Source organism: Xyrauchen texanus, chromosome 19 (assembly GCF_025860055.1).
Source record: "Xyrauchen texanus isolate HMW12.3.18 chromosome 19, RBS_HiC_50CHRs, whole genome shotgun sequence".
NCBI classification, from domain to species: Eukaryota; Metazoa; Chordata; class Actinopteri; order Cypriniformes; family Catostomidae; genus Xyrauchen; species Xyrauchen texanus.
The window spans coordinates 26,696,175-26,723,618 of record NC_068294.1 but is presented as its reverse complement, the minus strand read 5'-3'; the positions used below and the strand labels follow the sequence as shown (position 1 = coordinate 26,723,618).

Sequence of the window (27,444 nt, the reverse complement as noted above, 5' to 3'; positions counted from 1 at the left end):
TGATGGTTCTGGTGCTCATAGCTCTGTAGCACCATCCAGAAGGCAACAGTTCAAAAAGTTAGTGGGCAGTGTGAGAGTGGTCCAGAGTAATTATTCCAGCCTATTCCTCACTCTGGAAGTGTACAGTTCTTAAACAGAGGGCAGGGGGCAACCAATAATCCGCTCAGCAGCCCAAACTGTCCTTTGTAGTCTTCTGATGTCCGATGTCTTAGCTGAACCAAACCAGACATTTATTGAAGTGCAAAGGACAGACTCAATGTGGAACAAGTGATGCAGCTGATGAGGATTTGGTGCCTTCCTCTCACTAATTACTTTCGCTGACCCCGTTCAAAAAAAAAATATTTCCAAACACTCTAGGGTTTGTTTGAAGATTCAGCACTTTGAAAAAGCCAGCTGTGTAGATTCACACATGGCTTTTAACTGATTCTTTACCTATGTGTCAAAGCCATGGCCTAGCATTTGGCAAATGTGCTACAATGTTGAGATGTTCATGCAGGTGAATGAAGTTTAAATCTAGCCCTGTTCCCTCTCTCTGCCCATCATTTTCAATCCTCTCTCTACTCTCTTCACTGAACAAAAGGGCAAATAAAGCTAAACCTTTGAGGTTAGATTCAAAATCTGCTTTATTTAGACTTTACCTAACTTTGGGGGAAATAAGCATATTCTATGACATGCATATTAAAAGAAAGTGTTATTTATTGAATTAAATTACTGTATACAGTGATAGGGCACATGACGAATAAATTATGGTCTGCTCTGTGTATTATTATCAGTAAAATCAATTTCAGGCATTTATTAAATGAAACTGAGATTAATGTCCAACGTCTAATATTCTTCATATGATCTATTTAATCTTATTTTGTGATTACGTTTCAGTTGTGCAATCTGAAGCCAAGTAGTAAATGATTGCATCAGTGAAATGCATTTTGATGTCCTGCTGACAAATATGTTGCTACTGGCAAGTGTAATTAAATCAGTATCTGTAACTAGAAAGGTACTGTAAAAAGAAGAGAATATGTTAATTTGTCACTATGTTGTTGCAGGACTTTTTCAAACTGGTTACTGTGGCAAGTTTACAGTTAAAATGTAAGGTAGTGTGGCTATATTAATGATGCATCTCTGCTAGTGGGCAGTTTAATGGTAGTACTGGAAATTCCAAGTACATTCAGGTTTAACATTCAATGAATTTACTGAATTACATAATTTTTATATAAATAAAGTCAAGTATACATTTTACAATATGGAACACTTGGACCAAGATGTTTTGCAAATGTAACTGTACCTAGCTAGGAATTGATCAATGGTCATGTGAGCCAACATTATGCAATGTCATTAATAACCCTATCAAAATTCTTCATTCTTATTTAAAAAAAAAAAAACATTGTCTTCATAAATATTTTTTGGACATTATCATTTATTTAAAATTTGCACAATATAAAACCATATAACCCTTCAAGTGAGACGACTTCATATATATATCAAATACACAAATTGACACATCCATCCTTCCCCAGAACAAAAATACTGGTTTGAAATACAGGTAGCATCCAACTTATTGTACTGAAAATTGCTTGGTGAGAAAGGATTTTTGGAAAACAGCATGAAATTAAACACCACTGTTAACATTATGTGGTTTTCTTTCTTGTTCAAGGGTCAAAACACATTGTACATAATTTAAGTGTACAGAACAGCTCCAACAATAACTTTTCCTTGCGTTTTCCTCTGCCTGTTGCAGGAATCTCAAGTAAAACAAATGTGAGGTAAGACCACTGCTTTGGTCATATTAAAAGTAATTTTTCCTCTGGTTGCTTAGTGTTAATCATTCATTCTTCACATAAGCCAATATGGACACACTTCTTACAAAAAGGCACTCAAACATAAATACACAAACATAAGCATAACATTGCAAGTAACCTCTCCCCTACTATGGAGATATATTAAGATTAAAATTACAAATCAAAGAATTAAACATCCTTTTCAACTGCATTTACATAATGTCATTTAGATGTAGCTTAATTTAATAATAAATTACAAAACAAGCAAAAAAGTCTTCAAGTTAATTAGCCACCTTAAAAAGAGTTTTAAATCAAGGAGCAGAACTGCATAGTATTTTATATTGTTTGAAAAAGCACCTTTACATTATGTGTGTGCTGCCATTAAAAAAAGACACTTTAGGTAATTAATTATATTGCCTGTCAATATTGAATTAGAGTGCCAAACTATGCTTTAAATATAAAATTAATATTCCTGTTATTCATCAGTCATAGGTACCAAATTGAAAACTCTACAATGCAGAGCACAATGACTGTTAACAGTTTCTCTGTGTGTGAGAGGGAGGAATGTTTGGTGTCAACAACACAAAGCTGGCCATAAGTGAGATGTAACAGGATTGACCCTGTGACATGGACAAGATCAGTACAGGAGTCTAAAAATAAATACAAAAAAAAAAACTGTTCATGACTTTACAGTCATTTTAGCTGCGGTTTTCATTCTGTTGGGCATCTTTGGTTGAGCTCTCATCTACGTTCTCCAGAGAGTCTCCACGCTGGATGGACAGCTCTGCTGGATCCATCATGGGCAGTTCACTCTGTATGGGGTACAGCCATGGCTTGTGATCAGGAGAATGTGCTGCCTTCCATGCAGGGTATTTTTGACCTGCCATATGAACACTTCTTAAGACCTGTTGAATGACAAGAGAGAGTGAGGGTGTGCCACTAGTATCAATGGAAGTGAACTTTGCTCGTTTTGTCTTGTGTAATTCGAGGAATGAAATGTAATCCCGTTTTACTTCATTTTAAGGCTGCACAATGACTCAGAAGAATTGCACCTAATCTTTTTGCTCAAACACAATTATAAATAGTTTCTGGTATGTCTGGGTCTTTAAAATCCTTGGCAGCACCAATGATCAGAATGTGCAATATAGCCTTTAAAGATTGACATTTGAAATGAAATTAATGGGTCCTGAGGTTTTATTTATAGAACAATATTACTAATGATTATATATTTTTTTTTTTACAGTGAATTTATATATATATATATATATATATATAAAAAACACAAAAAGAATGAGGAATATTCCAGGATCAATACAAGTTATTTCAATAAACAGCATATGTGGCATAATTTTAATAACCACAATAAATAATTTTGATTTGTCCTTTATTTAAAAACAAACAAAAATAATGGTTACTGCAAGACACTTACAATGAAATTGAATGGAGCCATAAATGTTCCAACACCACTTTTCAAAGGTATAGCCACAAGACGTACACATTATACGCGTTAACATGATTTTAGCATAATTTACCACCATTACGATGTTACCTAGATTACGAAGTTTACCATGTTACCTTGTCATGACACTGAAGTTGTAATATTAGACAAAACTTTACACACACATGCTTGGCAAGCAATTTTATCAAACTAAAATCATTATAACGTGAAACGTCTTGTGGCTATACATTTAAAACGGTGTGTAGTTTATCATTTATAGACTGGCCTCATTCCAGTGTTGTATAAAGGATCCATTTGTCATACTTGAGTAAAAGTTAAAGTAGCTCATGAGAAAACAACTTAAGTAAAAGTATTAAAGTAACTGATTTTAAAAGTACTTAAGAATCAAAAGTACAAGTAAATTGCATAAATTATGGAACAGTTAATTTAACCCATGGCAACTTATTTGATTGGTGCTGTTCATCATTTACTCACCCTCATGCCATCCCAGATGTGAATTACTTTCTTTTATTTGCAGAACTCAAACAAAGATTTCAGAAGAAAATATCAGCTCTATAGGTCACTTCATACAAGTGAATGGTGGCCAGACATTTCAAGCTACAAAAAGCACATTAAGGGAGCATAAAGTTGTCCATACTACTACAGTGGTTTTGGGTGAAAACAAACCAAATTGTCACACATTTTTCTTATATATCTTGCCATTGCAATCTCTAGGCACGATCGTGATTTCAAGCTTAATTTCTCTTTCTAGCACTTAATGCATGTGCAGAGCCCTAGATGGTGTTATGGAGTGGTGGTGGTGTAGTGGTCTAAGCACCATATCTGGTAATCAGAAGGATGCTGGTTCGAGCCCCACAGCCACCACCATTGTGTCCTTGAGCAAGGCACTTAACTCCATGTTGCTCCAGGGGGATTGTCCCTGTAATAAGTGCACTGTAAGTCACTTTGGATAAAAGCGTCTGCCAAATGCATAAATGTAAACGTAATAAGAAGTGTAATAGAGCTTGAAATCCTGATCGCCAAGGAGACTGCTAATGTCAACATTTATTGTTGAAAAAGGAGTTATAGTTATGTAGGTCTATTCTCACCCAAAACCAATTGAATCCGTTCAGAACACATTGATGAAACCACTGGAGTCATATGGATTACTCTTATGCTGCATTTATGTGCTTTTTGGAGCGTCAAAGGTCTGGCCACCATTCACTTACATTGAATTGACCTACATAACAGCAATATTCTTCTGAAAATCTTTTTTTGTGTTCTGCAGAAGAAGAAAAAAAAAAGGTCATACACATCTTGGATCGAATGAAGATGAGAAAAAAAAAAACTATCCCATTAATGGCGCATTCAAGTCACATCAGAATGATAATATTTATGGGATGAGTGTAAATAAACATAACTGTCCATAAAAATTGGAGCATTGAAGGAGAGCATAGTCATATTAGTGACAAGAACAGAGACTTGTGGGGGTGGGGTCTTTTCATTTGGGCCAATAAGCAACCACCAAGAACACCCCTGGCAACTGCAGAGCAATATGCAAAAAACATAGAAAACAACTTAGCAACCGAATAATAACAACCTGGCACCATGCGCCAAAACAAACAGAAGAGATCACCTTGACAACTGCATAGCATGCCCTAGCAACCATCCAGAAAACCCTAGATACCACATACTCTAGCATAAATATGCTACAAAGCAAATATCTCACTTTAAGCAAAACTAGTTTTCTGGTGGTTACTAGGCAAAGACCATTCATCCATCTTCATAAAATATTAAAATAAATACTGTTGGACGCTTTCATGAGTGCTGGTGCAGTAATTATTCATACACATTGCTCTTTGGTTAAATGTAAAATGTGAATGCATGTGATTGACTTTTATATTAACAGGTCTCCTGGAAAGACGGGTGGCTGATCGCACATAACATCATTATTTCACAGCTTTCAAAATGTTTTTCAAAATGTTAAACTTATCAAATTAGTCAAAAAACTAATACAAAATTGTAAGAGCAGTTTCTTGTCTTCCCCAGAGGAGACAGAAGACGGAACACGTAATCTGGCATGCGCTTCGCTTGTGATTTTGATTCAGATTCATGATTCGCAAAACAAATCATTAAGACCACTTTTGGGATCTTTTTGTTCAGTTCCAAGGAATCAAATTTAAAAGATTAGTTTCAAATAATTATTTAAATGAATAACACATCACTATTGCCGATCTGCATGCATTTTTGCATGTACAGCTGTTATTTTTTTGCAGTGTTCAGTCGCAAAAGTAACGAAAGGGTCTGGAGAAATATATCGGAGTAAATATCAATTTTCTCATCAAAATGTAGTAAAGTGAAGGTAAAAGTCCAAAGAAATATTTATACTCAAGTACAAATTTTAAAAACTGTACTTCAGTACAAAATTGTAATAAAAATCGGAATGAACAATAGTTTGTAATATACTAGCGTAAAGCAGGTGTAACAAGATCTAGGATTATGCACAATAGTTTTAATTTTAGGATAACTAAAAACAGTTGAACACTAAATTTTTAAAGTCACCAAAAGTATATTTGCATGCTATATTACAATTTTGTTTAAGTAGTTTATGATGCAACTGCTTACAGCATCATAGCACATCACTGATGATTTATGAAAGAGACTTCAGCAACACGTGCTATTAATAATGATGACTAGTCATGCAGCCTACAGACAGAAAAAGATAAACAAGTTTCACTCTTTAGCACAGCAAGTGCTGCGTGAGCTTCTGCAGTACGAGATCTTAGATTTTAGAAGAAAACAAAACATTTACTTACTTTTGGAGCCAGGACCTGAGATGATTTGTTGACAACCCATTTTGGAAGAGACCCTGTTATTATATTTAAAAAAAATTTATAAAACAGAAACAAAGTAAAACTCTTACAATGTCAATAGATGGTGTGCATATTTCAAAAGTAGTAGTAAATGTGTTCATACCTTTGGGATCAGCTTGTGAGAGGTATGTGAAAATGCAGCTGTTTGGCCCAGTTGGTTTGATAAGGTAACCCGTCAGAAGGGAAACTGCCCTTACCAAATCCTTATGTGCAGGATATTTCTAAAATGTAAGCAACACTTTATTAGAGGTGATGTAAAAAAACATTTATGTTAAAAAAATGGACCCACCGGCGGGACCAAATGAGGGCACTAGGTCGTAAGAAAAGCTTACGCTTAACATGTTCAAGTGTCCAATTACATAAGTCAGGCATATGGGGTACAATTTGAAAGCATAGAATCTTAACTTTTCATAGATAACCTTCTTTCCATAGATAGCCTAATCACTTCTGCATTTGTGTCACATAAAATAACAAAATAAATCCTGAAAAAAATTTGAGTCACAAATCAGTGCCACCTAGACGTCATGTGGAAGAAATATTAATATGAATATAAAACAGCACTTAAATAGACAAATCATATAATCAAATGAAAGCCCGCATTCTCGGAAATGTGACAGCATAGTGTTTTTTTTCTGTTGCCCCTATTCCACAGTTTTTTCACACAAAAAAAAAAAAAAAAAAAAAAAAAAAAAAAAAAAAAAAAAAAAAAAATCGCAAAAGGTGAAATATATCTTAAAAGACATAAAATACAAACATCTTTTTTTTATGCACTATCACTGCTGCTGTAAGCTCCAAATAGCTAAACACTATATCTGCTTTTACCTTCGGCTGTTTTCAAAAAAAAAAAAAAAAGAGAGAGAGCAATTTTTTACTTGTTTGTGAGCTTGCTTGTATGAATAATCCAATGTTATATCTTAGATGTCCAGAACAAAATATGCAGTCCGGCAGGTAATGCATGTTAAATAATCATCAGACTATCAAATCCATTACAGACTACTGATGATAAAATGTTATACATCATTGGGGAGGATCTCCACTTTCTAATGACACCAAAATGAGCTTCTAGTCCCACTCAAAGGCTGAGATATTTGATGAAACAATGGGGGTTGGTGCATTGACTGAAAATTGGACTGAATGTCTATGGACGAGCACATCTGTGAGGGCTAAAATGCGTTAGAGCACCACCTACATTTCAGATTTGCATTTTGTGATGGAAGGTGATAGAATTTTTTTTTTTTTTCGAATACTCACGGCCATCTAGTGGAATAAAATAAGATTTTTTGGAGGGAGCAGAAGTGAATAGAACCAGAATTTCATTGCTGTGGAAAAAGTATTGTCCCATCCTGATTTCTTCTGTTTTTGTGTATTTCATACTAAATTGTTTAAAAAATTCAAACAAAATCTAACATAAAACAAAAGGCAATCAGAGTAAATGTAAAATACAGTTTTTAAATGATAATGTTATTTATTGAAGAAAAAGTTATCCGATACCAACTGGGCCTGTGTGAAAATGTATTTGCCCCTTAGTTACCAAATCTATGAAGCTGCATTCATAATGGGTTCAGCTGGACTAGACACACCCAGGCCTAATTACTGCTAGCCCAGTTCAATCAAATCAACACCTAAATAGAACTTTTTCAGCAGCATAAAGTTGGCTAAAAGGTCTCACCCAATAACACACTATGCCATGGTTGAAAGAAATCCCAGAAATTAGGAAAAAGGTGATTGAAATACATCAGTCTGGGAAGGGTTACAAAGCTATTTAAAATACTATGGGACTCCAAAGAACTAAAGTGAGAGCCATTATCTACAAATTTAGAAAAATTGGCACAGTATTGGACCTTCCCAGAAGTGGCCAACCTTCCAAAATTCCTCCAAGAGCACAGCGACGACTCATCCAGGAAGTCACAAAAAAGCCACGGACAACATCCAAGGAACTGCAGGCCTTTCTCATTTCAAAAAATGGTCACGGAGTATGACTCCACTATCAGAAAGGCACTGGCCAAAAATGCCATCCATGGAAGAGTGGTGAGGCGAAAACCACTGCTAACCAAAAAGAACATTAAAGCTCATATGAATTTTGCCAAAACACACCTTGATGATCCTCAAACCTTTTGGGAGAATGTTTTCTGGACTGAGGAGTCAAAAGTGGAACTGTTTGGAAGACGGGGTCCCGTTACATCTGATGTAAATCAAAGACAGAATTCCACAAAAGAACATCACAATTACGGTCAAGTATGGTGGTGATAGTGTGATGGTGTGGGAATGCTTTGCAGCTTCAGGTCCAGGGCGACTTACAATAATTGAAGAAAACATGAATTCTGCTCTCTAAATGAAAATCCTAAAGGAGGATGTTCGGTCATCAGTCTGAGTTGAAGCTCAAACGCAACTGGATTATGCAGCAAGACAATGATCCAAAGCATAGGAAGTCCACCTCTGAATGGCTAAAAAGAAAGCTAGATTAAAAGTTTTGGTGTGGACTAGTCAAAGTCCTGACTTGAACCCGATTGAGATGCAGTGGCAGGACCTTAAACAGACAGTTCTGCAAGTAAGAGTTGTTCAAACATTTCTCCACAGTACGTTTAAATGGTGAGCTTTTAATTTAATGTTGACAAATTGCAGGCGGCAGCCCAAACATTCCCCAGAGTTGAAGAGAAAGCCATTTGTAGGCTGACATCCCTAAAAAGTGTAAACAATGTGGTGGCATCAAAACATGGCTCAGTTTGTTTGAGTGTTCCAAATGGACTGACACAGCAAAATTGGCTCAACCAATGATATGAGTTTGGGGACTCTAACCAATGGTAGATGAGGGTGAGTAGATGTACTGAACACAAGACTAATGAGAATAGAATGTGTATGTTTATAAAAGACATACCGGATGCTTCACAGAGAAGTTAATGATCACATACTCGTCCTCTGATGCCTGCCATGTACGCAAGGTCACCACATCTCTGTTCTTCAATGGTTTTGGACAAAGCCCTGAGAACAAATATAAAAAAAAAAATGAATGAAAAGGTAAACAAAACATCTTTACTAGGCATATGTAAATAGGTATATGGCCCATGAACAGTTCCTGCTATGTACAGTGTCACAGTTCTGAAGAAAAAGAGGAAGAACATTATCTTGGTATTGACCATTTATACACACAAAAAATGTGGTCACTGGAGGCTGTTCTTCAGCCCAGGCATTGTGATAAGCCACTGCCATAAAGCAGTTTCCCTGCTTTCCTTGATAGGTGGCTATGAATGTTATGTGAATTACCAATGGGAGTATTAACAAAAGGCAAGAACAATACTGGAATGCCCATAAGACATAATATAATCTCCAAAAAATGCAGAAATAAGCAACTGGTGCTCTTGGCTCACATGAATAGTAGCCCAGATCTGCATTGGGTGCCAAACGGGCGATGTCAAAGCTCTCAAGCATTGTAGGGTCCCATGACTTCCGATACTGTCCATCGTGAAGCACATCATACATAGTGCCAGCCGACACATCATTTATGGTCATTCTACACTGTACGGGGAAAAAACATATTTGAATAACTGTGTTATGGCAGTTGTACACAGTGCTAAATCAAACTGTGAAAAGTAATGGGCTTTAATAAAGAAAAAGAGATTCAAGTGAACTTGTGTCAATGGATGGAAAAGTTAATCTTGATAGCATAACTTTGTAATGAGCAATACATATCAACAGACTGTTGTTAAATGCACATATTAAACATGCATTGCTTATTGGAAATACTGATATTCTGTAACATTTAGCAACAGCTTACCTTGATTGTGTGCACTTTGGAACTGCCTTTATTTCCTTGAGAGAAGGATAAAGGGGCCACTTCGACCCAGACCTCCATGCCATTTTTATCATACTTGTTGAGCCAATTCTCTGTAGAAAGACATTGTCTTTTGAACTCATTAAAGATGGACTCATCTGGAATAATTCCTGAACCTCGAGACATAACTAAAACAACAATTTCCCAATTAAAAACACAGCAAGAAATGCAGATATTCCCAAACAAGCATCAGTATCTTCCTACTGCCAAGTCACAATATCCTTCTTTCGACAGAGGGTGAGATGTAGTTACAGATTCACATTTCAAGCTCGACCAGATTTTTGCCATGAATTCCACACCTGCTGTCAACGCTCGCGTGTGGAAAAATGTCGTCACTACTTCCGGAAGTAGAGAAGGTTATATTACAAAACAGCAATGTGTGCGCCTCCACCTGAGACTAAAGGCGTCCTATCTGGGACGACAGTGATTTAATTAACTGACATTATCTTGACTTAAACCTACTGTCTTTTATATATTCAAGTTAGAACTGTTGACAAACTTGCCCCGTTTTGGATGGATCGGACCGCCCATATTGATTGGACATTTGGGCGCCGTTGTCGCCCCGGAATCGTGGTTTCTGTTGCTTTGCCGATTTGCATGATTAATTCATAACTGGACCCACCTTGTGATCACCTGACCGAAACCCTTTTACGTCACCATATTATGCTTGAGTAGTAGTGTGTCATCACCAAGACAACTGGCTTTCAGGAAACTAGTTCATATTTCTTATATGTTGGTGTTTCTTCAACTTTGGGCACTTTTATGTCCCAGCTGTTGATTGTTATTAAAACTAACCAATATGGTAAAACTTTACAATAAGATTCCAATTGTTAACATTAATTCAATGCATTTGGTATCATTATCGAACAATGAACAATATATGTACAAAAGTCTGAGGCACATGTTTCACAAAAAACATTTGTCTTAAGATGGTTCTTAAGATGATATCTTCAGCTTTAGTGTCAATAGGATATATAAATGTTAGACACACATACATTACTTTTGCAAATAGAAAAGATTAGAATAGAAGAAATAGCCCCCACTAAACATTGTGTCAGTCTGAGATTACATAAAGAGAAAGAAGCAATTGAGACCGCCTAAATAGACAGAAGAACTGTGGCAAATTCACCAAGAAGCTTGGTACATCCTATCTGCCAACAATGAAGAAAAAATGTGTCCAGGTGTCCCTAGGAGACTTGATGCTGTTTTAAAGGCAAAGGTGGTCACATCAAATATTGATTTAGCTTTTTTATGTTTACTGGACTTTGTATGACATTAAGTGATAAATGAAAACTATTTATGTCACTATTTTTGAAGACATCCTCACTATGTAATGCCTAAAACGTTTCCACAGTACTGTATATATGTATATATATGTTAGCTCATAGTGCATTAACTGTTAACAAATGGAATTTGAACTATTATTAAGGTGCATATGACGGTCACATTAAAGGAATATTCCATGATCAATACAAGTTAAGCTCTATCGACAGCTTTTGTGTCATAATATTGATTTCTACAAAAATGTATTTTAACTCGTCCCTCCTTTTCTTTAAAAAAATTCCAATGAGGCACTTACAATTAAGTCAATGAGGCCAATCTGTAAATGTTAAAATACTCACTGTTTCAAAAGTATAGCCACAAGACATAAACAATTTATGTGTTAATAAGATTTTAGTGTGATAAAATCACTAACTAACCCTTTCTTTGTAAAGTTTTTGCCAATTTTAAAACTTCTTTGCCATGACGACGTAACGCCGCAAACCCTAAAACGATTACAAAACAATGATTTATACAAATTTACAGCTTGAATACTGCGCTACTTTTAACAGAAGAATTCATGTAAATGCTTTTATAAAATGATAAGATTCACATTCTTGGCCCCATTCACTTCCATTGTAAGTGCCTCACTGTAACATCGATTTTTGCTTCTTTTTTTCTTTATGAAGGAGGGATGAGTCAAAATACATTTTTGTAGTAATCAATATTATGCCACAAATGCTGTCGATTGAGCTTAACTTGTATTAAACCCAAAATATTTCTTGAAATATTAAACTATGGAAATCAATTATAAAAATACAAATGAATACTTATTAAAAATGATGAAAATCAAACATAAACTGAAATAAAACAAATCATTTACATATTTATTGTGTGAAAATAATATCTATAATTTTTTTAATAATGTTTTTGTCTCCCCAAACGTAAGTGTGGTGTAAGCAAAGAGAATCCCTGAGACAAAATATGGGACAAGCTTGAAGAAAACAAAGTAAAATTAAGCTAAATATCACCTGTGAGCTTTAATTCAGCTTAATTTAAAGTAAAGCTTTTGCCAAATTATGCAAAAAGTATGAAAATAACCACTTAATTTTGTGTATTAAGAAAACATAAAATATTAACATTGAAATTAGCCTTAGCAAGACAAAGGAGTCAACCATTTTATTTCAAAGATTTATAAAATGTAATTTCCACCACAAAATTCTATTAATGTGGTAAGAATTTAAGATAGTGAAAAAAATCTCATGTGATGCATGAATATACATTTGACATTGTTAGAAAACACATTTCATTGACTTGTGAGTGTGTGAAAAATGTTTTAATGGGACTTAAATTTCTAGAAGTCAACAGTGCTAAAAGTGCCTGAAGTTAAAGAAACACCAAAAAATGAGAGACTATTTATAATTCTATATTGAGAAGCAAACCACATTTGGTGAAATATCTTTTATTCATGTGATACACTTTGGTGTCACTTTAACCTTCCATTGTTTTTTACAGCATATAATAATAGTACTTTGTTCACACAAATTTTGCTAAACACTAGAAGACAGCGTATTTCAAACAGACCAACACACTTCAGAATAGCACACAGCTGAGTTTTCAGTCGGTTTGGGAGGGTTTTCACTCTTTATTTAATTCTTACATATGAAATTATATTAAATGCAAATTTTTAAACAAACTTGATATTCTTTGTTTTCACAATGAAAAGACTTTACAGTTGAATGAGAGGGAAAGAGAAGAATATATTTGTACTGGGGGTTGAATGAAACCTGCCCAGCAAATAAAAGCCAATTCAAGCTAAATTCTTTCAACTCAAGAAGGGGGGTGGGGGTGAGAGTCTTCATTAATGTGACTGTAGGGGGAAGATAGTGACATGACTAGGTCTTCGTAATACAGTAGCTAGGCAGCAATGCAAATTATACATCAACTACTTGTATCCCACACATTGCTAACTGCCATTCCTGTCAATCATACAAGTATTTTTCACCAACAAGTGAGATAATAAATAAACACATTAAACAAAAGTCTTATTAGGAGCAATACCAATACGTGTATGTACACTAAGCAACAGCCGTGTTTAAGGAAGAAATCAAAATATCCTGTTTAACAAAAAACATCATTAGCTCTATCCAGTGTTAACAGGCTCTAGCAAACCACCGCACTGTGGTCTGATTTTGTGCACCATGAAAGAACAAAACAAGCAAGGCATTTTGTGCTAAACAGTCCCTAACTACATGCTGTTCCTACACTTGTGTAGCAAAAACAAGGCAGAAAATGAGCAGGGGCACTACAGATAAGACTGCGCACCCCTTAGTGTGAATTGCTGATGCTTCCCATATCCAAGCTCAGAGCGATGTGTTTATATTTATGTTGTTAGTACATACACATTTTTACAATTAATGTTAGGTTTCATAACTACAGTTGTGGATAATTCATTAAATATCTTAGGTTTTGTGTTTTCATGAATTAAATAAGAAAACAAAGTAACTTCCCTTTACTAACATTGTTATATACTCTATCTTTAATAAGATAGCTCAATATGTTTTATTTTCATGCGATCCGATCCTCCCAAGATTCCTGAATAAAATTAGTCTGTCCAAATGAGGTTGGTCATAAAAACAAGTTGCTCTTAAAACAATTTTTTGGCCATACAAATTTATCCCAAAACAAAAAACCTTTAAATGATATCTGGCCCCTAATACAATTTTTAAAATGACAACATCCAGTTATACAGATCAATCAGTACATGTTTTTCTATCCGTGATGACATTTAACAACAATAACAAGATAGAAGATAGAAGTGATCCCTTCCATAACTTCTGGCCAAAACTACTATGGTCAACAGAATAGTGTAATGCTCAAGTAAAAAAATATTTAAAAAAAATCATACTAATCAGTAATAGAAGTTTACAGCCTCTCAATAGAATATTGTTACGTTTTTCCAACTCCTCCTATGAACTTAGAAAGTTCTAGCTCTCTAGACAGTTGAATTGTCTGAAACATTTGAACTTCACAACAACTATGACAGCACTAATGTTAAAATAAGTGCAAGAAACTCAAGAGCCAAGTCAGTCTGTAATCCCATTTAATGCCATGCAGCCAGAACAGATGAGAATCTGAATGGTTTTAGCATTTGTAATCTATGCTGTGATTTCATTTTTTTCCAATTAATATCTGTATTTTTGGAATCCATTTTAATATAGAGTAATAGCACATCCACACGGTTACTCAGAAAAGTCACTGAGTCAAAGAGAAAGAAAAGGTTCTCCAATAAATGACACAGGGCCATGAGAGGAGCGAGTGACCACTGAGAGGCAAGCTGTTTGAGTGTGAGGGGGTCGAGTGGGGGGGTGTGGGACCTAATGAGGGGCAAGGGTGGTTACTAGCACGAGCAGCTGCCCTCGGTCACAGGCAGCTCTGGAGGCTTCTCGAGTTTGATGTCAATCACTGGAAGTATAGGTTAAGGATCGGTAAGTGAGAAAAATAAAGACTAATATTTACACTATACAATGTTTTTAGGATGAAGTATGCCTTTACTCTTGGAAAACAGGTATACAGGGCCCAAAATTGCAATTGCGGAAAATTTACCAGAAATATGTTCTTTTGTGTACTATATTTTATGTTCTTTTTTTATTTGAGATATTTAGCTGTTTATCCTTGCATATTTATGACAAACAGGGCAGGTCATTTTGTCACCTGCAGTATAATATTTGCTATAAACCAGTCTCCATCTCTAAGTGAAACTGCAGCTGTAAAAAAAACATATATTAGTTTTGGTGCGTTAAAGGAATACTCCAGGTCAATATAACTTAAGCTCAATCGACAGCATTTGTGACATTATGTTGATTACCACAAAAAAAATTTCAGACTCATCAATCCTTTTCTTTAAAAATGGAGATTACAATGATGCACTTACAATGGAAATAAATGGGGCCAGTTTTTGAAGGGTTTAAAAGGCAGAAATGTGAAATGTGTGTATAAAAGTCTATAATTTTATAAAAGCACAAAATATTCATTTTACTGTTAAAGCTCATGTATTATTTGAGCTGTAAAGTTGTTTAAAAAGTCATTTTTAGTCATTTTAGGGTTTGTTGACATTACATCGTCAAGGTACGAAGTTGTAAAATTGGTTAAAACTTTACCCAGAAAAGGTTAGTTAGTGAATTGTATCACACTAAAATCATGTTAACACACATATTGTTTATGTCTTGTGGATTTACTTTTGAAACAGTGAGTATTTTAACATTTACAGATTGACCCTATTCACTTCCATTGTAAGTGCCCCACTGGAACCCAGATTTCTGCTTTTTTTTAAAGAAAAGGAGGGATTAGTCAAATGTCCCTAATTTTTGTGGTAATCAAAAGTATGCACAAATGCTGTCGATTGAGCTAACCTGGTATTTGAACCCAGATTATTCCTTTAATGCTACCAACTTTTGAACTTTTCGGAGTTGAGGGATCAGAGATATTTTCCACTGAGTTAAAAGATGTGTAGGTTGTGACAGATGCTTTCAGTAATAGATATTTGTATTATATGATCTGAATAATTATTTTTTTACATTTAATTTAAAACCTGCATTATTATGCATTACGTTGCAGTTCCAAATACAGGTACTGGGATATTCACATTTGGAGGTTGCAACTATTTATTTTGCACCCTGTAAATAGGTTATAGGTTATGGCCAGGGTTGGGAAGTAACGGAATACATGTAACGGGATTACGTATTTAAAATACAAAATATTAGTAACTGTATTCCACTACAGCTACAATTTAAATAATTGGTCATTAGAATACAGTTACATTAAAAAGGTATTTTGATTACTGAAGAGATTACTTTGCATTTTATTGTCATTTGTTTCATTTAATATTTAGTCCTTTCAGATGGAAAACATTTATACATATAAATAATGTGATCCAAAGTGCATTTGAACAGCGGTGAAACACTTTCTTATGTGTTACATTCATACGACCAGAAAGAGAAGTTTAGAGAATGTTATTTCTAACCATTTTACATGCACATGTTACCAGGCACGATCATATTTTTTTATCAAGAAAATTTACGTTGGATCATAATTTCTTATTCTAGATAATAATTTTTGTATTGTTTTCCAGTGAAAATATCTAAAAATCTTTAATTTATTTATCTTGTTTTAGAAACAACACTGCATAAGAAATTTAGGTTTTTCAGAGAATGTATATTTAATGTGTATTTTGTTTTACTGTACTGGCAGAGTTTTTATAGTCAAAACAAGTGAAAAAAAAAATCTACCAGTGCTGAAGAAGTAATCCAAAGTATTAAGAATATGTTACTGACCTTGAGTAATATAACGGAATGTTACAAATTGCATTTAACAGCATGTATTCTGTAATCTGTAGTGGAATCCATTTCAAAAGTAACCCTTCAACGCAGATTATGAACTAATAAAACATACACTAATAATCCAACATTAATTTCTGTGGGGAAAAATTTGAATTAGTTTTTTTGGAAGAGTTTGCAATATGATTCAAAACAGTGACATACATGCAGAATTGTTTCTGATCTCCTGCAATAAGACTGATATGAATAAAATGATTCAGACATTTTAATTCCAGTGATTTGTCAGAAGTACTTATGGTATATGTAAAGGATACTGTCTTCTTTGCTCTTCTCTGGTGTACTATCCATTCCAGGCAAAGCAGCAGCAACACGACGAAACAGCTAGGAAAATAATTCAAGTTAATTAGTTAAAAACTCTACACAAATCAATCCAGCTATAGTACAATTCAAAATATACCTTAGTAGTGTTTAAAACTAATTTTAACTCCAAGTGGGCAGAGAGGAAGAATGTATTTCTGATAATATTTGCATGAGGACAAAAATTATATATTCTGTCATTTTCATTCTGACTACAAGTAATCTTTAATAAAAAGCATATGCATAAATCAATTTCTACATCTAGTCTTTAAACTGTAAATGTCACTATAACAGCACATATAGACGACTGAGTTCTAGCAATGCTTGGTCAACATGCAAGGGATGTTTGTGGCACAGTAAATGAGGAGCACTAGAAGCAAACAAATTAGGGATTAACAAAAAACACAAAAGAGAAGCCTATAGCCAAGGACCTAAGAAACATCTGTGAATGTGATGAGGGGTAGAATGGATAATGATGGGCGGAGCAGAGAAAGGTAGAAACCAAAGAAAGAAAGCATATATATAGTGGTGGACAGGACTTGTTGAGGGAAGGTAGGGCTGGGCCATCCTAATTTTTTTCATTAGTCTACCTGTTTGACATTGTAGCCAGTCTTTGCGCTGGTTTCAATGAACATGACATTCAGTTCCTTAGCCCTCTGCTCGCCCTCCTCCGTGGTAATCTGTCTGCTCGGAGCAGCGAGGAGGAACGGAAAGAAATACAGACAGACAAAAGAAATGCATCAAGAAGAAGAGAAAGAGACAGACTTACTAAAGATCATATTAGTAATGGGGAAAAAGAAATTAGTGTTTTGATAGAACCCCCATCACAGGCTGAAAAGATATAGACAACTGATCTGTTGAAAAACGGCTGAACTCTTAATGTTTATAAGAGATCACTGAAGTTTATCAAAAGGTCATTAATACAGGACACATTTGTTACTTGAGGACAATCCACAAACTGCCTATCAGTGAAGTGATATATAATATCCTTGGCACTTAAGGGCAAATACCACTTTATAGGGCTCAAAATTAAGTAAAATTTATATACTTCTGCTGAAAAGTATTACCTATTATTTAGCAGAGATGGGACACTACAATTAAAATTAATGGGAGAAATTGGAACATTCAACCAAGTAGCTCTGAGCACCCAACATTCAACGGACGTAGAAAGGAAATGCCAATTTACAGTTAAGAGCCAATCACATTTTAGAAACAGACATCACCTGTCAATCAACTCTAGAATGTGCATGCACATTTGCTATAAAAGCCGGGAAAATTGCAGGGCTTTTTTGCGTAATATGAGGTAAAGAATCACAATTTATTATTCCAGTATTTTCAGATTTTATTGCTGATTTGAAATATGTTTTTTTTTATCGTAATCTTGACCAACAGTTTTTGAGATTCTGGTCTTTGTCCATTCAAGTAGATAGGAGCTACACTGGCATGACTGCAAAGAGTGTTCCAAAGATGGCCAACAGTGGACTTGGACTTGCTAGAAAGACTTTGGTATTACTGATTTACATTGGTATTAAAGAGCTAGTTCAATCAAAAATGAAATTCTCTCTTCATTTACTCACCCTCATGCCATTCCAGATATGTATGACTTTCTTTTGCCAAAACCAAACAAAGATTTTAGAAGAATATTTCAGCTTTGTAGGTCCTCACAACACAAGTGAATTGTGGCCAGAACTTTGAAATTGTTTTGTGTTTAAAAGCACAAAAAAAGTCCATAAGATTCCAGTGGTTAAATCATGTCAGAAGTGATATGATAGGTGTGAGTGAGAAACAGATCAATATTTAAGTCCTTTTTTATTATTAATTCTCCTGCCTGCCCAGTATGTGGCAATATGCACAAAGAATGCAAATTGACAAAAATTAAAGAAGAAAAAGTGAAAGTGGAGATTTATGATTAAAACGGACTTAAATTATTATCTGTTTCTCACCCACACCAATGATTCTTCTGAAGATATGAATTTAACCACTAGAGTCTGGCCACCATTCACTTGCATTGTATGAAACTACAGAGCTGAAATATTCATATAAATATGTTCATTTGTGTTCAGCAGAAGAAAGTCATTCACATCTGGGATGTCATGAGGGTGAGTAAACCATGAGAGAATTTTGGGAACTATCCCTTTAAATCAGCACAATTCATCAACAAATGTACAACACAAAAATCCAAATGTTGTAGTTTGCAAGGCATTGAAACATGTACATGATCAAGGGTCAAAAGATAGTAACAATGCAGTACTACTCAATAAGGCAAGTGACAGTTCCGTCAACGGTTCTGAAACTCTCTCACACTGGCCCTGAGCCATCCTTATTGTTGAGCCCAGCTTTATTATCAACTTATTGTCTATGGGCCACATCTGTGGTATGAATAGATTTAGATATGGTGGAATGTGTTAAATGGAACAAAGAGTTCTAAACACTTATTGGTAGCTAAAAGCCTAATAAATAAGCCAAAAAAAAAACAAAAAAAACACCTAACATACAAGGGATGGGGGGTGGGTGTGTGCAGAACTTTTTGCATGATGGCGATTCCAGTTCACAAATTCTGCTTATAAACATTGTTGAATAGAAATTATAAGCCCTAGGTCTATGCTTTAACTGTATTGTGTTACCCACCTGTTTGACGTTATAGCCAGCTTTGGCGCTGGTCTCAATGTACATCACATTCAGATCCCGTGCTTTTTTCTCTGCTGCCTCTAATGAAACTTGCCTGCCATTTTCCATTTTGAAGGGGTGGAAACCATTCAAATTAGAATGGATATGAAAAAACAAAAATAGTAATGGGAAATCAAAAATAAAATCAACACAAACAAAACCAAGACTGAACAGAAAAGAAATGATGGCATAAATTATTCACAATCAAATTGATGGCAAGGACAAAACTATACAAAAATAACTTTATAAAATAGTAGTAAAAAATGAGTGAGGGTCTATGAAGGATTTGTTAATGATGGCAGAGAGGCTTTTTTTTTAACTAAATCTACACTGCAACATTCTGTAGTACCCTCTAGCCTCCAATGACTGTACCTTTTATCTGCCAAGTCTGTCTTGTTGCCAACCAGCATGATAATAACATCACTTCCTCTCTCTGTTCTGACATCATCTATCCACTTTGAGGTTTGCTGAAAGGAGTTGAGATCTGAAAAAAATTAATTTCAGTATGGACTCATTAAGAAGGACAAATACCTCTTTAAAAACATTTCTGTTAGAAGTGCTTTAATAGATTAACAGATGCATCAATAGATTTAATAGATGCATACCAATACCAGGGCTGTCAATTTACCACATTAAACATATAATGTGATACAAAAATGTGTAATCTCTTCTGACTTGTATGTGAATTCCGTAATAAGGGATGATCTTACAATTGGAATAATTAAGGGAAATTGCTTTTTTCTGCACCAATAATATAATCGTGTTTGAATTATCTTCACGTGGGGGCTTTTCTAAGCAAATATAACACATGTGTTTAATTGCAATTAATTTTATTAATTATAGATGCACTCAGAAATTGCTCATATATTTAAAAAGAAATAGTAATAGTATTTTTGCACTAACATGAGATATAGACCCTAGTCATATCAGTATTAGAAACTATGCACTGTGTGTTATTATACACAGTGCTGGGCGCACATTTATGAGGGCTGCCATGCTGAGATCATATAACTGGCCAAATTCTACTATCTTTATCTCAATAATCCCTTGTAAATTGATGCTTTCACTCTTGGAAAAAACATTATTATCACTGACTGTGCATAGTGCATTTTTACAATGACGTTAATAACTAAGAACTTCTGTTTTCACATGATGTTGCACCCACGCCGCTAGTTGTCAGCTAACACTAATAGAAATTTTACTGGGAGCACTTTAAATTGGCACATCATATAATTTGAGAAAATTTGGCCAAGAACAAATCACCCTTGATTCACTTCAAACCCAAGCTCTTAGAAGAAAGTGTGCAAGCAGACCGTTAGTATGAAAATACAGAAGATAATTAAGCTAAAGTACAGGTAATTTCAATGATCAGTGTATTGAGAATATAAAATGAGCAAACTTTCTGGTTTCCTTTTGCAGGATGCTGTTATAAGGGAAGCATGTGTCATCTACCCTTCATTTAATCAAAATTAAAAAATAAACAAATTTTCCCAAGCAACCTTTCTAAGATAAACTACCATGAGCTAGAAGCAACTGCTGAATTGTGCTATCTTCACCCTGGGGACATAAATCCCTGCTGACCCAATGAGTGAGGCTCAGACTCACTGGTGATGTCATAGACAACCACAGCAATAGTGGAGTCTCGGATGTAGCTGGGAATGAGGCTGCGGAAGCGCTCCTGCCCTGCAGTGTCCCACAGCTGTAGCCGAACCTGAGGGATCAGCGGACCATGGTGTGCAAAGAAAATGGAAGTAGAAAGGCAGAGGGGAAGTACGGATAAGAGTAATGATAAAAAGAGACAGGGCAAGGGAGCAGGGTTAGAGGAAAAGGACAACAAAAAAACAAACCATCAAGGAAAAGGAGAAATGCACTGACAGAATCCAGCAATGTAGTAACCAATTATCTATTAACTTATGTTTCGTTTAACTGTAACTTCAAGGTTTTTTGATATGGTTACAAAAGAATGCCATCTGAAGGCATTTCTCCATTCCAACTGTCTGAATGTCTGCGAGATGCTTTGGAAATGGCACTCCTTTTGCATAAGAACAGAACAGACGTTTTCATGTCTGGACACATGACAATTTTGAAATCTGTGCTTAACATTATAACAAGTAGCATAAATAACAGCCCAAATTATTCTCTAAGAAGACCCCATGGAACCAATAGAGTTTTGTGGCTTTTAGTCCATGTCTGTTAGCTTTAAAATCATCTATATATTATTGCACTCATTAGAAATTCACAAAAAGAACTTTTAGCAGATATATGCATTTGAAAAAACAATTTGGTGGGAAAATGGACCAACAATACTTGACTCATTTTGCACTACAAAGATTTTTGTTCAAGCAAATTCTCTCTAGAATGAGAATGTACAGTCCTGTGTTAAAGTTTTAAAAAAAAAAAACATTCCATTAATCATTTTTATTTATCAATTTATTTCACACAAAGAGCAGTTAAAATAAAAACTAAATCTATATTTAGTGTGACCACCCTATGCCTTTAAAAGCACACCAAATCTCCTGGGTATACTTAGTATACACAGTTTTTAGATGTAGGTTTTTCCATATTTAGGAAAAACATCAACAGCACAAAACTCAGGCGATTTCATGGGGTCTTTAACTAATTTAACAACCAGCACACTTTTAAAGCTCCATGAGTGCCATTTACCCAAGCAAAACCACATTACCTCACCACGTGAAGCAGGCACACTATCTACCTACTTGCTATATCATAGACCACCACAGCAGCTGCTGAATCTCTGATGTAACTGGGAATGAGGCTACGGAAGCGTTCCTGCCCAGCAGTGTCCCACAGCTGTAGCCGAATCTATGACCATCCATGCAGCACAACAGGCATGGAAGAGAGTGGGGTGAGGGTGGATAAAGACAGAACCAAACTTAAAATGTGAAATAAAAATAACATAAATAAATAAAAAATGACAAACTATGATGAGCTACAACCATGCACAAGGAATTATGCAAATCATATAAAAGTGACGAATCTGTGATGTGGATAGTGAAATCACTTGACGGACATCAAAACAAAAAAGATGTCTGAAAGTCTTGAGTGGTGGTTGGAGTGGAGTCAGTGTGTGACAAAACCACCTATTCCAATGCTAATAATTGATAATTAATCAATAATATATATTTAGTCAAAATCAGGCTTTATGAATCTTAAAACATGTGGCAATGTTCTATCAAAACAAAAGGCTTGGACACACAGAGACTCTATGCTAATTATTTTAGAAACATAAGGGTTGATCTCGCCTACCGTGCGGTCTTCCAAGTACATGGTTTTAGACAGAAAGTCTATACCAATAGTTGCCTATGGAGAGAAATAATTAGTAAACATGGTGCACTTTGTAAGAATGGCCTAAAAAGAAAAGTTCACCCAAAAATGAAAAATCTGTCAGCATTTATTTACCCCCATATGTAAACTTGCCACATCAAGTTTGATGTCAATAGCTGGGTTAAATATTTTTGATGTGCATTTCAAAAAATTTGATTAAAGAAAATACGTATAATTGCACGTATCAATCCACTACGTCATGCACTTTATCATTATCTTGACTGAGCCACCTTGTCACGATGGCGCACGTCCTTGCTACAGCGAGAGTTTTATTTGAAGAATTAGAGCAATTGTACCTCATTTTATTCAATACTGCCAGGAGATGCAGCAGTATAAGTGTAATATCTGATATAATTAGGGCTGAAATGGAATGTGATGCCAGGTTTGGGGAGTAACGGAATACATGTAGCAAGATTATGTATTTAAAATACAAAATATTAGTAAATGTATTCCACTACAGTTTCCATTTAAATTGTTGGTAATTAGAAAACAGTTACATTCAAAAATTACTTTGATTTCTGAAAAGATTACTTTGCATTTTATTGTCATTTTATTTATTACATTTTTAGTCTGCTTTGTTGGAATACATCCATATATGTGATCTGAGGAGTGTTTGAACAGCCATGAAACACTTTCATATGATATGTGAGGTTGCCTTCACAATTATGAGTGAAAATGTGGATATGATGTTATTCAATCAGAAGATGATGTCATTGTACATACTCTGTGAGGGTCTTGAAGTAAGTTTGGAGCAGCAGAAACAGTTCACCTTGAGTAAATTGTCATGTGAACACTTAGCTTTATGCTAAGCTAAATTGCTATTTCTAGCCCTTTTGCATGCACCCGTTATTAGTAGGGATGAGCACGAGGAGTTGAATATGCAAATATTCATTCTGCAATAATTATTCGAATAGTAAAAATAATATAAAATAATTTGCTGGCCATATATACAGTGAGATGCATGTTAAATCCTGAACACACAAACTAAAACTGGCAGTTATAACAGAATGGACTGGGTGGCGCTGTTGAGTGTGGACACAAGTTGATCACATTTGTTGAGCAAACGGTTCAGTCAGTATGTTCAGATGGACACCAGAATAGCAGGTAATTGTGAAAATGTGGCTTACTGTGAGAAAGCTGGGTTCCTGTTTAAAAGTACTGGATAAGCGGTGTACATTTCATATATGTATATTTCGTATATGTGCAGCTCGTCAGAAAGCACGTTCCTGTAGCAACGCAATCCCTGCAAAGCTTCTATAAACAAATATGGCATCCAAGAAAGACTATGCTAGCTGAGGTAAGGGACATTCCATCATTTAAACTGGTGTATAAAGGAGCATGGTTTACTGAGTACAGGGATATGCTTGTTTTTCTCAACAAAAACATAACATGAGACAATATAAACATGATAACTATTATATGCTGAGTGTTTATACTCGTCCTGTACGCTAACAGCGTCAGTCTACTTCATTAGCGGTTTCTTTTTCTTCGCTTTGCGTGAGCTTAAATACTTTTATTCAATACTTTTTTTGTTTTCACGCATTGCTTATTTAAATATATTTTAAAAAAAACAAACACAGGACATGATATAAGCTTGTTTTGATTATAATTAGAATCTTGTTTTTTTTTTACTGGTGCCTTTATGCCTAAAAAAAATATTTTACATACGTCTCTTTCTCATTAATTACCTTCATTTAAATAATAAGGTTTTTTTTATCAGCTTAAATGTTAGAATACTGAATTATTGATGAATGCCCATTCCTACTAATTAGGCAAGATTATATTTTTGGATCAAGAAAATACATATTAGATGATAATTTATTTTCTCTAGTAAGATCTTTATAATTAGGGCAAAGATGTACTGCAACAAAAAACAATGTGTTTTTGTTTCCTGTAAAACTATCTAAAAATCCTTAAATCAAGATACATTTACTTTACCTTATTTTATAAGCAAAACTGCATACGATGTTTAGGTTTTTTCAGATAATTTATATTTAGTATAACTTTATTTTGTCTTACTATACTGGCAGACATTTTAAGCACTGGATTGTTCTAGTCAAAACAAGTGAAACAATCTGCTAGTTCTGAAAAAGTAATCCAAAGTATTTAGATCACGTTACTGACCTGGAGGTAATCTACCGGATTACGTTACATTTTACGGCATTTATTTTGTAATCTATAGTGGAATGCATTTTAAAAGTATCCCTCCCAACACTGCCTTCAACTTCTGCATACCTGGGAGCACCCGCTCTCAAAATTGTTCTGGACGATTGTGAGGACCCACTTTAAAGTACAGCTGTGGATTAAACCCTAACGAATTTCAAGGGCTATTTTCAAAGAACTGTGTGCCAAGGTCGGACCTTTTGTTGGGTCACATCAAGCTATCGCACACTCATATCACATACACAAATGGTCAAAACATGTCATCGTTTTGCGAATAAACAGTTTCCATCACCATAATGCGCATTTTAAATAATGCGAAACACTAGAAAATCCACCTCCTCCAAGCACATTAAAATGTAAGCAAATTTTGAATTGCATTCGAAGCGTTTCCATTCAGGATTTCTTACGCACAATTTTAAAACGATGATGTCAAATGAAATTAGTTCTTCTCTGTCTGATAACCATTAGTGGCAAGCAACAGAGCTTGACAGCCTTTGGTCTCTAGGGCCCTCTATACACCTTGCATTACCATGCGTTTTATATCCGGATAATACCTGGATATTCTTTAGCTGGATTGTATTTTCATCTTGCAGTCAAATATGTTTCCACTGTGATCAATGTTACCCATGCAAAATGGAAAAAACTCATTACACATTACATCAGAGGCTGTGGTAAATGAATATTCTGTCTTTTAGCAAAACAGCAGCATGAACATTCTTCAAAAATATCTTCTTTTGTATTCCATGGAAGAAAGAAAGTCATTCAGATTTGGAAAGTCATGAGGGTGAGTAATTGATGACATAATTTCACATTTAGGTGAACTATTATTCAAGAATCAACATTGAATCAAATAACATAATGCTTGATAATCACAATACAGCTTTGACAAAGTACACAATACTTTGGGGGGACATTAATATGTATAACAACAGGTAAGAACGGGATGACGTCACTGAGACTGCCACATGAACATGACATGGCCAGTGACAAGTCACAGCAGATGTTACCTGATAGGTATTATCGAAGCTGTCATACATAAACCTGGTGATAAGTGATGTTTTCCCCACTGCAGAATAAGAAAAAAAAACAATCAGCATTAGAGAAAATGGATTAACAGTGGTTGCGTGAGTAGCCTACCAAGACAATATTTTGGACACCGTAGGCGCGTTCCGAACGTTCGAATAGAATCATGAGGTCTAAAATGCTGTTTGGATGCGAATGTTCGAATGGAGTCATTCATATATACGAATGATCGTATATGCATCAATCTGCAGGATGTGTTCACGAACTCTGATCGCTATGTTGGCAACATGGGTGTCGCCGTCGTCCTGCTTCCACAGCAGCATAACGTATCAACAAAGGCTAAATAAATGCAGAAAGTCTTGTTTACGCTGCATCTTCTTTATTTTCAGTCAAGCAACGAACGTGTATGTGATGTGGCCGCTTAGACAAAGTCAAACATCCCTGATGCGGTTTAAGATCTAATGATTGTCACATAGCCGGTTAGCTAGAAACATGCTAACATGCGTTTCATTATACCAGACAGTTTTGCGTTATAAACGAAAACCCATTAATTTACAGTTCTGGCACATTCTCACTTTATGCGGTGGACACTAATGACCGATGTGAATACATACGAAAAGGGCCTTGTGATTTATCCATTCTGGCTAGGAGAAACAGCACAAATGCTAATACAAGGACTTCATGGTTTCTCACTCTGTCTAGAAGCAATAATCCATAAACACTGGTGGAAAGACCCAAATGTAATATATATATATATATGTATTAATATAACGTAATTGAACTAAATGTGTCGGGTGAACTAGATGATCTCCATAACTTTATAAAGATATACTGCTACTGATGTTCAATCTGTTCATGACAACCGTTTTCTATATCAATGTTAGAACGCGTTTCTCCTCTATCGCGTTTTTCACTAGCTGCCAGACCAATATTTGGGCTTTTATTTGACATTATATGTCTCTCTGGAGCATCCTTTCACCTGGCCTGTGCATCTTGCTGTCCACGTCTCGTATATCTGTACACTTACCGCTCTGCTCACCCAAGAAAACCAGCTTGAATTTCCGGAGAGGGTTGCCAAACTCTCCGCCACCGGTCGTAGTAGACATATTTATCGAATAAACTAAACAACAGCTATCTAAGACAGTTTTTTTTTCCTGTGCTGTGAGAGGACGAAGGACGCACTGTACAATACAGTGACGGAGCCGTGATAGTGATAGCTGATGATTCCTGAGACAGCGCTTCTCAGTGGCCAGAGAGGAAATTGCAGGAGACTCTATGGTTGTGTCTCAGAACACAGAGAGCTGCCCATCTATGCTGTCTAGGCTCGAATCGAATGTTCTATGATGTTGTATAGGTAGTCAGCTCACTAGGTTTTGAC

The 27,444-nt window shown here is 35.3% G+C and overlaps 2 protein-coding genes across 5 annotated transcripts; both read right to left on the bottom strand.

Annotated features, from left to right (window-relative positions):
* Positions 1 to 115: 115 nt before the first annotated feature.
* Positions 116 to 10,489, bottom strand: LOC127660251 (START domain-containing protein 10-like). The gene is made up of 6 exons (XM_052150384.1): positions 9,859 to 10,489; positions 9,452 to 9,599; positions 8,962 to 9,065; positions 6,190 to 6,307; positions 6,030 to 6,082; positions 116 to 2,680 (listed from the first exon to the last, which is right to left on the bottom strand). Exons 1-6 carry the CDS (start codon positions 10,039 to 10,041, stop codon positions 2,474 to 2,476), a joined length of 813 nt encoding a protein of 270 aa, XP_052006344.1. The 5' UTR covers positions 10,042 to 10,489; the 3' UTR covers positions 116 to 2,473.
* Positions 10,490 to 12,447: 1,958 nt separating this feature from the next.
* LOC127659891 (ras-related protein Rab-6B-like) lies at positions 12,448 to 27,270 on the bottom strand. 4 transcript variants are annotated; one of them, XM_052149860.1, is made up of 8 exons: positions 27,094 to 27,270; positions 26,051 to 26,109; positions 22,803 to 22,856; positions 22,253 to 22,358; positions 19,908 to 20,019; positions 17,459 to 17,552; positions 16,826 to 16,892; positions 12,448 to 14,640 (listed from the first exon to the last, which is right to left on the bottom strand). In XM_052149860.1, exons 1-8 carry the CDS (start codon positions 27,170 to 27,172, stop codon positions 14,576 to 14,578), a joined length of 636 nt encoding a protein of 211 aa, XP_052005820.1. In that variant the 5' UTR covers positions 27,173 to 27,270; the 3' UTR covers positions 12,448 to 14,575. The 4 variants fall into 4 exon arrangements, with proteins under 4 accessions (XP_052005820.1, XP_052005821.1, XP_052005822.1 ...); XM_052149861.1 differs by lacking the exon at positions 22,253 to 22,358 and adding an exon at positions 21,141 to 21,246; XM_052149862.1 differs by lacking the exons at positions 17,459 to 17,552; positions 22,253 to 22,358 and adding exons at positions 19,497 to 19,590; positions 21,141 to 21,246 and having other exon boundaries at positions 12,449 to 14,640.
* Positions 27,271 to 27,444: the final 174 nt, after the last annotated feature.